The sequence below is a fragment of the Triticum aestivum genome, chromosome 2A (genome assembly GCF_018294505.1).
Source record: "Triticum aestivum cultivar Chinese Spring chromosome 2A, IWGSC CS RefSeq v2.1, whole genome shotgun sequence".
Taxonomy (NCBI): domain Eukaryota; kingdom Viridiplantae; phylum Streptophyta; class Magnoliopsida; order Poales; family Poaceae; genus Triticum; species Triticum aestivum.
This window is the reverse complement of record NC_057797.1, coordinates 487,421,939-487,433,336: the sequence shown is the minus strand read 5'-3', so window position 1 is coordinate 487,433,336 and position 11,398 is coordinate 487,421,939. Positions and strand designations below refer to the sequence as shown.

Here is an 11,398-nt window from a genome sequence, read left to right as displayed (position 1 = left end):
CACATAGCTTCACAATGGCTAATCGGACGTTTTCCGGTAAAAGCCCCCTCAATGCAACCGGAAGCAGTTGCGTCATAATCACGTGGCAGTCATGAGACTTTAGGTTCTGGAACTTTTTCTCTGGAATATTTATTATTCCCTTTATATTCGATGAGAAGCCAGTCGGGACCTTCATACTGAGCAGACATTCAAAAAAGATTTCCTTCTCTTCTTTGGTAAGAGCGTAGCTGGCAGGACCTTCATACTGCTTTGGAGGCATGCTGTCTTTTTCGTGCAAACGTTGCAGGTCCTCCCGTGCCTCAGGTGTATCTTTTGTATCTTTTGTCTTCCCATACACGCCCAAGAATCCTAACTGGTTCACGCAAAGGTTCTTCGTCACGTGCATCACGTCGATTGAACAGCGTACCTCTAGCTCTTTCAGGTAGGGTAGGTCCCAAAATATATATTTCTTCTTCCACATGGGTGCACGTCCCTCAGCATCATTCGGAACAGCTAGTCCACCGGGACCCTTTTCAAATATTACGTGTAAATCAGAGACCATATCAAGTACGTGATAACCGGTACGCATGGCGGGTTTCTTCCGGTGATCTACCTCGCCTTTGAAATGCTTGCCTTTCTTTCGACATTGATGGTGGGTCGGGAGAAATCTACGATGGCCCAGGTTCACATTCTTCCTGCATCTGTCCAGGTATATACTTTCGGTGTCAGCTAAATAGTGCATGCATGCGTGGCATCCCTTGTTTGTTTGTCCCGAAAGGTTATTGAGAGTGGGCTAATCGTTGATGCTTACAAACAGCAACGCATGCAGGTTAAATTCCTGATGTTTGTGCTCATCCCACACACGTACACCATTTCCATTTCACAGTTGTAAAAGTTCTTCAACTAATGGCCTTAGGTACACATCAATGTCATTGTCGGGTTTCTTAGGGCCTTGGATGATAATTGGCATCATAATGAACTTGTGCTTCATGCACATCCAAGGAGGAAGGTTATACATACATAGAGTCACAGTCCAGGTGTTGTGATTGCTGCTCTGCTCCCCGAAAGGATTAATGCCATCGGCGCTTGAACCAAACCGTACGTTCCTTGGGTCACCTGCAAACTGAGCCCAGTACTTTCTCTCAATTTTTCTCCACTGCGACCCGTCAGTGGGTGCTCTCAACTTCCCGTCTTCCTTACGGTCCTCACTGTGCCATCGCATAAAGTTGGCATGCTCTTTGTTTCCGAACAGTCGTTTCAACCGTGGTATTATAGGAGCATACCACATCACCTTCGTAGGAACCCTCTTCCTGTGGGGCTCGCCCTCAACATCACCAGGGTCATCTCGTCTGATCTTATACTGCAATGCACCGCATATCAAGCATGCGTTCAAATCCTTGTACGTACCGCGGTAGAGGATGCAGTCATTAGGGCATGCATGTATCTTCTCCACCTCCAATCCTAGAGGGTATACGACCTTCTTTGCTGCGTAAGTACTGTCGGGCAATTCGTTATCCTTTGGAAGCTTCTTCTTCAATATTTTCAGTAGCTTCTCAAATCCTTTGTCATGCACAACATTCTCTGCCTTCCACTGCAGCAATTCCAGTACGGTACCGAGCTTTGTGTTGCCATCTTCGCAATTGGCGTACAACCCTTTTTTGTGATCCTCTAACATGCGATCGAACTTCAGCTTCTCCTTTTCACTTTCGCACTTTTCCCTTGCATCAACAATGACCCGGCGGAGATCATCATCGGGCACATCGTCTGGTTCCTCTTGATCTTCAGCTTCCCCCGTTGCAGCATCACTGTATTCAGGGGGCACATAGTTGTCATCGTCCTCTTATTCTTTGTTGTCTTCCATCATAACACCTATTTCTCGGTGCTTCGTCCAAACATTATAGTGTGGCATGAAACCTTTATAAAGCAGGTGGGTGTGAAGGATTTTCTTGTCAGAGTAAGACCTCGTATTCCCACAATCAGGGCATGGACAACACATAAAACCATTCTGCTTGTTTGCCTCAGCCACTTCGAGAAATTTACGCACGCCCTTAATGTACTCGGAGGTGTGTCTGTCACCGTACATCCATTGCCGGTTCATCTGCGTGCATTATATATAATTATGTGTGTCAAAAGTAAGAAAATTAGAAAAGTATCTATCTAAAGTAAGATTTTTTTTCTTTCAGAAAGAAGATAAGAACAAGAGGCTCACCACGGTGGTGCCGGCGACGAGATCGGCGCGGGCGATCGACAGCGGTGAAGACGAGGACGGGGCGTGACGGACCGCTAAACCTAGACAAATCTCGGAAAAAATGGAGCTCCGACGAGATTCGAGAGGATAAAGCTTAACTAATGTGGTTCGGGCATTTCATTGAACACCTCACATGCATAAGAGGTGAGCTAGAGCACCCAAATGCCCTTCCTCGCCAGCCAGCAAAAAACAGAGCACTGTGGAGTGCTCTGCTCGACGGCGATGGGGTATATATAGGAAGCTCATTTGTCCCGGTTCGTGGCTGGAACCGGGACTAAAGCCCAGCCTTCTGTCCTGGTTCAAGCCAAGAACCGGGACCTATGTTTGTGGGCCAGGAGCGAGGCCCATTGGTCCTAGTTCGTGCCAAGAACTGGGACAAATTGGCCCAGAAGAACCGGAACCAATGGCCACGAGGCCCCGGCCGCCCCCTGGGCTCACGAACCGGGATGAATGCATCCATTGGTCCCGGTTCGTGGCAGAATCGGGACTAATGGGCTGGCCAGGCCCGAACGAAAGCCCCTTTTTCTACTAGTGAACATCTTCAGCTAAGTGAGTTTATCAAAAGTTCAATCCAGTTACAAGTTTGTTTTTCTAGGTACTTCACCTGATTGTGGATTACATAGGTTGGGGTTCTTCTTCGACAACATTATGGGTCTCAAGCCAATATCCAACGATGCATAGTCAATCACATTTCTTGATACAACTTTTGTTAAAGGATATGTCGGTTTTTAGTAGTTCGAACATAAGTCTAACATTGTTACTCTGGGTTTTTCAACTTCCAGACAGATTTTAATCTTTTTTCACAGGTCTTGAACACTTCGCATTATCCTTTTAACTGTTCATTTTGACAATTATAGTTTCATTGTTCCATGAGGATAGCCGCTATGGTTTTTTCAACCACCAGCGTGTCCATTAAGATTTGACGAGCCATTTTGCTTCAACTATTGATGTGTCTAATGATGTGAGTTCAGCATCCATTATTGACCTTATTAATATGGTCTGCTTGCAAGACTTCTATGAAACAACACCGACACCAAGAGTTAATATGTAGCCACTTGTGTTCTTTATCTCATCAGCTTCATAAATCCAATTTGATTCACTATACCCTTCATGTACTCTTAGATATATATCCGGTATTGTGAATAGCATAGCTCATTGTCCCCTTTAGATAGCGCATTATTCTCTCAAAAGCACGCCAATGATCATCTTCGGGATTGGAAACAAAACGGCTTACTTTTCTGACTGGAAACGAGATGCAAGGCCTTGTGCCGCAAGCTAAATACATGTACGACCAACTATTTGAGAGTATCTCAATTGATCTCTAGTATCTTGTTGATTCTGTCGAAGGAACGCATCAGGATCATAAGGAGTTGAAAAAGGTTTCCAATTGGAATATCCAAATCTACTCAGCACCTTTTCCATTTAATGAGATTGCACAAGACTAGTCCCATTGTTTTCATTTCTAGAAAGTTTGATGTTGAAGATAACATCAACTTCCCCAAGATATTTCATCTCAAAACATTGAGAGAAGAAAGTTTTGACCTCGCCAATGACTTTGATTATGGTTCCAAAGATTAGTATGTCATCAACATATAAGCAAAGGATTACTCCCTCACCCCCACCATAGAGTTAGTAGACACATTTATCGGTTTCATTCATAACAAAGCTTGTGGAAGTTAAAGTTTTGAAAAACTCCTCATGTCATTGTGTTGGTGCTTGTTTCAGGCCATACAAAGATTCGACAAATTACAAAGCTTTCTTTCCTGACCTAGTGCTACAAATCAATCTAGTTCTTCAATATAAATTTCCTCTTCCCAGTGACCATTTATGAAAGTTCTCTACACATCCATTTGATGAACGATAAGTCCGTGAGGCAGCCAAATATAGTAACAAGTGAATTGTGTTCAGCCTAAACGCATGCGAGTAGGGATCGCAGAAATCTTTGTCTACTTTTTCGGTATAAACCTTGGCTACAAGCCTTGCCTTGTAATTTATAATGATACCATAAGATCTGTGTTTTCTTTTGAATGTCCATTTACATTCTACTTCTTTGCAACCATAAGGACAATCAGTCATCTCCAAAGTTCCATTGGCTAAGATGGAATTCATCTCTCTTTGAATAGCTTCTTTCCAGTAGTCTGCATCCTGGGAAGCATAAACTTATGAAATGGTAGCAGGAGTGTCATCCATGAGGCACACAATAACATCATTGCCAAGGTACTTTGAAGACTTTTATATTTTTATCCTTGGGAGAGCTTGATTATCATCCTCATCAGAACTTTCATCACGAAAATATTTGGAATCCTCCACTGAATTGAATGATTTAGGATTAGATTCCAAACTAGACATGATTTGCGTATCTATCGTATGAAAAATATCCTGAAAGAAATCTGCATCTTTAGACTCCATGTGGTGCCAACTTTCATGTCAGCTACTCCATATATAGTCCAAGCTTGCCTTTCTTTAGAATTGGCACATTGACTTTCACCAAACAACACCATGTAAGAAAGTATGGGAATATTAATATTTTCTTTTCCCATTGTTAACATAGTGTAATCTCTTTATTCTTGGTTGGAACTTAGTTTTGGACATGACACAAAGTTAATATCGCCCCCCACCATTCATTAGATAAACAGTAGTATCTAACATGGTGTTGACCAAACTAGTTAGAGTGTCATTTTTCCCTTTCCAGTATCCCATTGGAATAAGGGGAATTAGGAGGCGTACTCTCACGGATTATACCATGTTCTGAATAGAATAAAGTGAAGTCATAGGAAAAGTATTCTGCTCCACGATCAGACTAAATCCTTCTGATCTTTCTGTCAAAGTAATTTTTAACTTCAACCTTACAAAATTTGAAGTAATCTAGAGCTTCATCTTTAGTTTTCAAAAGATACGCATAACAATATCCAGTTGAATGAACAATTGAAGTAAGGAAATAATTCTTTTTTCATTTCGGCAATACACCATTCATCTCATGCAGATTTGAAGGTATCAACTTTAAAGGTGTCCAATTTCTTTTCTCTGTAGCCTTGTGATGCTTATGAGCCTGCTTAGCTTGAACACAAGCTTGACACTTAGAGCTAGCAACAATTTTTGATTTAAGCTCATACTAGCTATCTGTGACATACAACCAAAAAATAGTGTGGCAAAGTTGTGAATGTCAAACATGATTCTCATCGGAATTAGTGTAGACATGGTTGACAACTTTATTGCAGAAGTCCAAGGATAGACAAAATAAACCTCCACATTCATAGTCCTTCCCAACAGAAGTTCCATATTTGGACAATAAAAATTTATTTGAATCAAACACCAATTTAAACCCATCTTTGAGAATATGGGATCTACTAACAAGATTATTCTTTTTAGGAGGGACATACTAGACATTATTCGGTTGCAGGATATTTCCCGAAGTAGACTTGAGATCGCCCATACCAATGTCACGAACAGAAGCAGATTAACTATTCCACATTAGAACGGTCGAATCATGGTGTGCCTTACAAGAGGTAGACAAAGATATGTTAGTACACGCAAGAATATTAGCATTAGTGTCAACCCACCTATCGGTAGATTGACACGTTGAAAGAATAGTAGGTAAATTACCATACACAAATGTTCCCCTTTAGCATGCCAATGATCAGATTGACAGAATTAGAACTTTGTGTAGGATCCTTTTCCCAGCTGTAGTGCTTTGGACACTTGGGAGAGCAATGATCATCTGCACCCCAAACCCAACAAGGATCCTTCTCATTTTCTTGCTTTGCCTTTTTGGGCCTTCTTCTACTTATTCTTCTTCTTCTTGAAGTTTGTAGTCTTTGAGACTTTGCTCTTTTCCATGAGCTTGTGATCATTTTTCCGGACTACATTGGCAGCAAATTGTCCCTTGACTTTTAACTTGTGTGTCCTTTACCCCCGGCTTCTCTTGAACATCCAAACATCTAATTAGGATCTCGACATAGATCTCTTGTTTGTGATGTGTTAGAGAAGTGGAAAAGTCCTCCACGAACGAGGAAAGTCAGCAACAATGCTCCCAGCAACAAACTTATCGGGCAACACACACTTAAGGCGATTGAGTTCCTTTTCCATGCACTACCTCTTATGAACTTGTTCTACCACGAAACAGTTCTCAACCATTATGTAGTTAATGAGCTGCTCTATAGCATACAGTTCACCACCGACATCGGTGGTATCAAACTCGGATTCAAGTGCATTCGAAAGTTCTTTGGCATTATGCAAATATCCAACAACTGACCTTTCACTCAACAAATATTACAGTGGCCTCCGAGAATGATTTATCCTATTCAAGAGTAAGTGGACCACTTGGAGTGCGAGATGAAATCCAGTAAATGTTCATAGAGAGGATCCACATGATGGTTTTAGTTTGTCATCTCTTGAGTGAGTACCTGTCAATGGGCTTGATTTTAGAGCAACATAAAAGCTAGTCAACGAAAATTTCTTACATAGATAATGTTTTAGGATTATAAGGAAATTGGGTAGTTTTTGTTTAAGCTTAATCTAGATTAGCATTATCACAAGATTACTAACATGGTAAATTGCATACAACAAAGTAGGAACATCTAGAACATACACATTTGGAACAAAGGTACATGTCAATAGAGAAAGGTTCAAGACATATGAGGGCACCAAAAACTCCGGTGCAACATCATCTCCTCCCATGGTGGTGAAGACAAGGTGGTCGTCTGCATTAGATGAAGTACTCAAAGAAAGAGGACACAAATGCTGTAGTTTAACTTCAACGAGAAGTAGCGCCTAGACGGTCCCCAAAAACCTTATCGCCCTTCACCCGGTGCAGATTCTCAAGAGATGCGGTTCTGGAGGCCTGCTCTCCCGAGCGATTGTGCACGCAGTCTTTGGTATGTGGTAGCCGAAGAAGCAGCTCAGCAAGAACTCGTCCGGACGGAGAGAGAGAGAGAGAAAGAGAGAGAGAGAGATTCAGCTATGTTTTTTGTGTTATGCGTATTATCTTTCCTATGCATATAGAGGACGTGTGGGAGAGTGAAGATATGCAACTAAGACGTGGTGGAAGAGATCTCTGGAAGTACAAAACGTGTCCACAAGAAGCTTGAATAATATCGACAGGTACACATAGAGCTATGCATTGTATTACCATGCAAATATTTATTTCTTCCAGCAAGGCGTGTAACATTAGCCCAAACTCAAACTCAAACTCAATTCATGAATCACGACACGCGTGCGTGACATAGCATGGCGTGAAGTGACCGAGTGAGTGAACACACGCATTATTTCCCTATTTTCTCATGCTACAAGAAGTAGAACAACCCCCCTTATATATTGGTCATTCTTCTACTCTAGTGGCAGAATGATACTGCCTCCGTAAAGAAATATAAGAGCGTTTAGATCACTAAAGTAGTGATCTAAATGCTCTTATATTTCTTTACAGAGGGAGTACTAAACTTCCATAGTTGCCTTGCATCTCAAAAGGGTCGTTGACATTTTAGAATTTTAATTGGGCTAAGGTACAATATTTAGTAGGCCATGTACCATAAAGTATAAGAAATACAACACAATTAAACAGTTCATGGAATTCAACGAATTCAACTGGACATGCACATCTGTTTACTGTTTTCTGTTCCTGTGCTTTCGTGCTGAGATAAGTGCATGTATATTCACACCTCAGTTCAACTTTAGTTTCCAATTCTATACTACGATATTGGTCACAATACAACCTTCAACTCACAAAACATTAGCCTTTCCCCCTCCCAACTCCCTCTACCAAATATGAGTTGTAATGTGTCAACTTTTTCTGCTTTTATTGCATGATGTCTAGTGGCAAATCAACGTTTGTTGAGTTTTTTTTTCTGGCGGCGTTTGGCAAAGTTGTTGACACATGTACCTTACCCTCGCAGTTGATGGATCTGTCACAGCGGGGCTTTCTTTACCGAGTGTTGGCTAACAAACACTCGCCAAACGTTTTCTATTTTCTTGTTAAAAATCTGGAAACAGTCCGCCAAGTGCCTGAAAAGCACTCGACAAACATATCCAGGTGTTTCCACTTGTTGCCAAGTGGCACATTTCCAGAGGCACTTACCAAAGAGGGCCACGTTTGTTGGTGACACCGCTCTTAGCTATGCAATGACACGTGTTGGAGTCCAGCGCGGGGTTGCAATGCTCGTCGGGTGGCTGCAATCCTTGCGGGCGATGTGTCGACATGGATAGTTTTGTGCCACGGCAAGTCAATCCAGTCATGGCTGTGCATGCATGCGTCCCTTTTGGCGCCGGCGTGATCCCATTAGTGGGGCCGTCGTGGAGGATGACAGTGAGACAACCAAGGGAGCGGTTTTTGGATCTACAAGATGGCTGCAACGGAGGCCGGATCCAGTCATCACCTTATGTTCAAATCCCCCCCCCTGCATCAACATGGATCGAAGGAGGTGCGGCAGTGACCAAATGAGGGGCATGGAGCAATAGCTTGCAACATTTTCTCCGGTGGTGTGGGCGGACAATGGGTAGATCCATTCTGGATCGCCTTGTATTGTAATCCTTTTATTTATTTATTTGGCATCTCCATCAAAATTTGTCTTTAATCATTATATATGATGATGTGCCCCAAATTTTTTTTTTTTGAATTTTTTGGATTTCTTACCACATGTATCATGTGGTTGGTTATGTGCCCCAATTGATGCAAAGGCTGAAGTTATCGTGGTTTAAAATACGTTTTGTGCATGGATGGTTCATTTTTTTTTGAAAAGGAGGATATACCCCTGCCTCAGCATTTGGGTGATGCATGCAGCCATTTTATGAATTATTCACAAAGCCCTTACAAGATAATACATCAGTAAGCCTGAAGCCACCATCTTTGGCAACATCTGTCGCTACTCCTATCCCATGATGAAGGGGTGCCGAATATCCGTACCTAATACCAAAGGGACATCACACCAACACCTAACATCTAATGCCGGATGCGCCATCCAAGCCACAAAACCTAGACTGGATTACACACTGGTCCGACGCATTTTCATTGGGCACCACATGCGCACGCTTCAAGGACCGTCACCTCCTTCATCCATCGATCCATCCTCAGATCAGATACTGACGCATCGACTTTACCAGGCCTCTCTGCTATCGACGCCACCAACTTTATAAATAAAACCCAGCCAATTCAACAAGGATGCAACCACGCACACACACTAACCGAGTCTTTCAAACAAGGTCAGTACCAAGCGATTACAGATCAATCTAAAACGAATGTGCGAAGTCACGTAGGCCAGCAAAATGAGCCAGCTATTCTAACTTGGAGTACGAGGTCTAAGCGTCGCGTGAAGTGAATGATCGCCTCCATCGCTAGCCGCATTAGATGTAAAATCAACATTTTCAATAGTCATCGTGATGCCTAGGAATATAATCACTCAACTGTCAACTTATTAAGCTTATTTTTGGTTTTTTTGAGAAACTATTAAGCTTATTTCCAGTCCGCTGCCCTTTCAACATGCGCAAAAAATATTTTACCTTTATGTTCAAAACAAAACATGACGTAGTTTTCCCTAAAGAAAAGGACATCACGTAGTTTTATTAGTACCATATTTCTAGGGTGCCACTTTCACTGTTACACTTCATGTCAATATGGTGTACAGTATAAATACATGTATTATGAAAATATAGAACAAATGCAAATATAGTATTTTGATTAATAGTGACAATATTTAATAAATTAGTAGTCAACACCGACAAGTTTGACTGCAATTCATTCTGTATTTCTTAACCAAGATAGCAGGAAGTTTGATGCAAAAATCCTAATTTGTGAAATAGGCTTGACTTTTTAGCATTGCTGTGGCCTCTTTAAGCAGAACATATACTGTTTAACTTCGAGCTGCTGAAACAATCAAGATGTATATGAAAATATATAGGCCTACCAAAATGCTGAAAGTATGCCAAGCACGCAATCAAAGAGGTTTTCAGGGTCTAAAGTTGCATGCGTCTCTTGAGATCGTCTAGTATCGAAAACCTGCATGTACATCTTGGAAAAGAAAAAGGCATTCCTTCTCCTTTCCGTGAAGACGCACCACCCTTGGACCCCAAAAGAAAAAAACGAAACGCCGCTGCCCCCGCTCTATAAATACATGCGCCTCTTCTCACTTGTAGCTCGCCAGCACTAAAACAGCTCACGCTAGCTCCCTCAAACCACCTCCCGCGCTTAGCTACTTAATAAGCAGTTGTTTAGCCACCTAATTAGCTAGTTAATTTCGCAGCTGTATCGAACAATGCAGTACGGCGCGGCGGCCGAGCAGGCGTGGTACATGCCGGCGATGCCGGTCACCTTGGCGGCGGAAACGGCGGCGGAGCGGGTGGAGCGCCTGGCGTCGGAGAGCGCCGTGGTGGTGTTCAGCGTGAGCAGCTGCTGCATGTGCCACGCCGTGAAGCACCTCTTCTGCGGCATGGGCGTGCACCCCACCGTGCACGAGCTGGACCTCGACCCGCGCGGCCTCGAACTGGAGCGCGCCCTCGCCGACCTCCTCGGCTGCGCCGTCCCCGGAGGAGCCGCACCGGTCGTTCCCGTCGTATTCATCGGCGGCAAGCTGGTCGGCGCCATGGACCGCGTGATGGCCGCGCACATCAACGGCTCCCTCGTGCCGCTGCTCAAGGAGGCCGGCGCTCTCTGGCTCTGAGCGCCACGATATTGTCAGTGACACCGTTACTGGTTGGGGCTAATAGTAGGATAGATGTTTACATCCACAAAGGTCAGTTAATTATAGATCACTGGTGTGCGTGTGCGTGAGTGTGAGAGAGTGAGAGGTCGGTGTTTTTTTTTTACCACTACTGCCTCCGTCTTGTTTGAGCTTCTGGGAGCTAGTGCGTGCATGCTTGCACTACCAGTCTACCGGGTGTATGTGCGTGTGTGCAGTGTGCTCGATTGGTGCTAAAGAGATCTAGTGTTCATCTCCCTTTGATTAGTATTTGGCTTGCCTTGTTTAAAACTTCTGTTAGTCGTGTGTTCATCCTTTGGCATTTTGTCTCGTGTGTCCTTTCGGCGTTAATGGTCAGATGCTGGCTTCAGATTTTGGTTGCCTGTTTAATCTACAATGTTGCTATATGATAAGAGAAATTCTTATATATTAGATACACATAGAGAGACCGGGATACAACTACTATTCTTTGAAAAAATAAAGACAACTTATATTAAATTTGCTTAGC

At 43.0% G+C, this 11,398-nt stretch overlaps 1 protein-coding gene across 1 annotated transcript; it reads left to right on the top strand.

Annotated features, from left to right (window-relative positions):
• The first annotated feature begins 10,357 nt into the window (after window positions 1–10,357).
• LOC123185439 (glutaredoxin-C5-like) lies at window positions 10,358–11,157 on the top strand. Its single transcript, XM_044597312.1, has one exon. It carries the CDS (start codon window positions 10,468–10,470, stop codon window positions 10,870–10,872), a length of 405 nt encoding a protein of 134 aa, XP_044453247.1. The 5' UTR covers window positions 10,358–10,467; the 3' UTR covers window positions 10,873–11,157.
• Window positions 11,158–11,398: the final 241 nt, after the last annotated feature.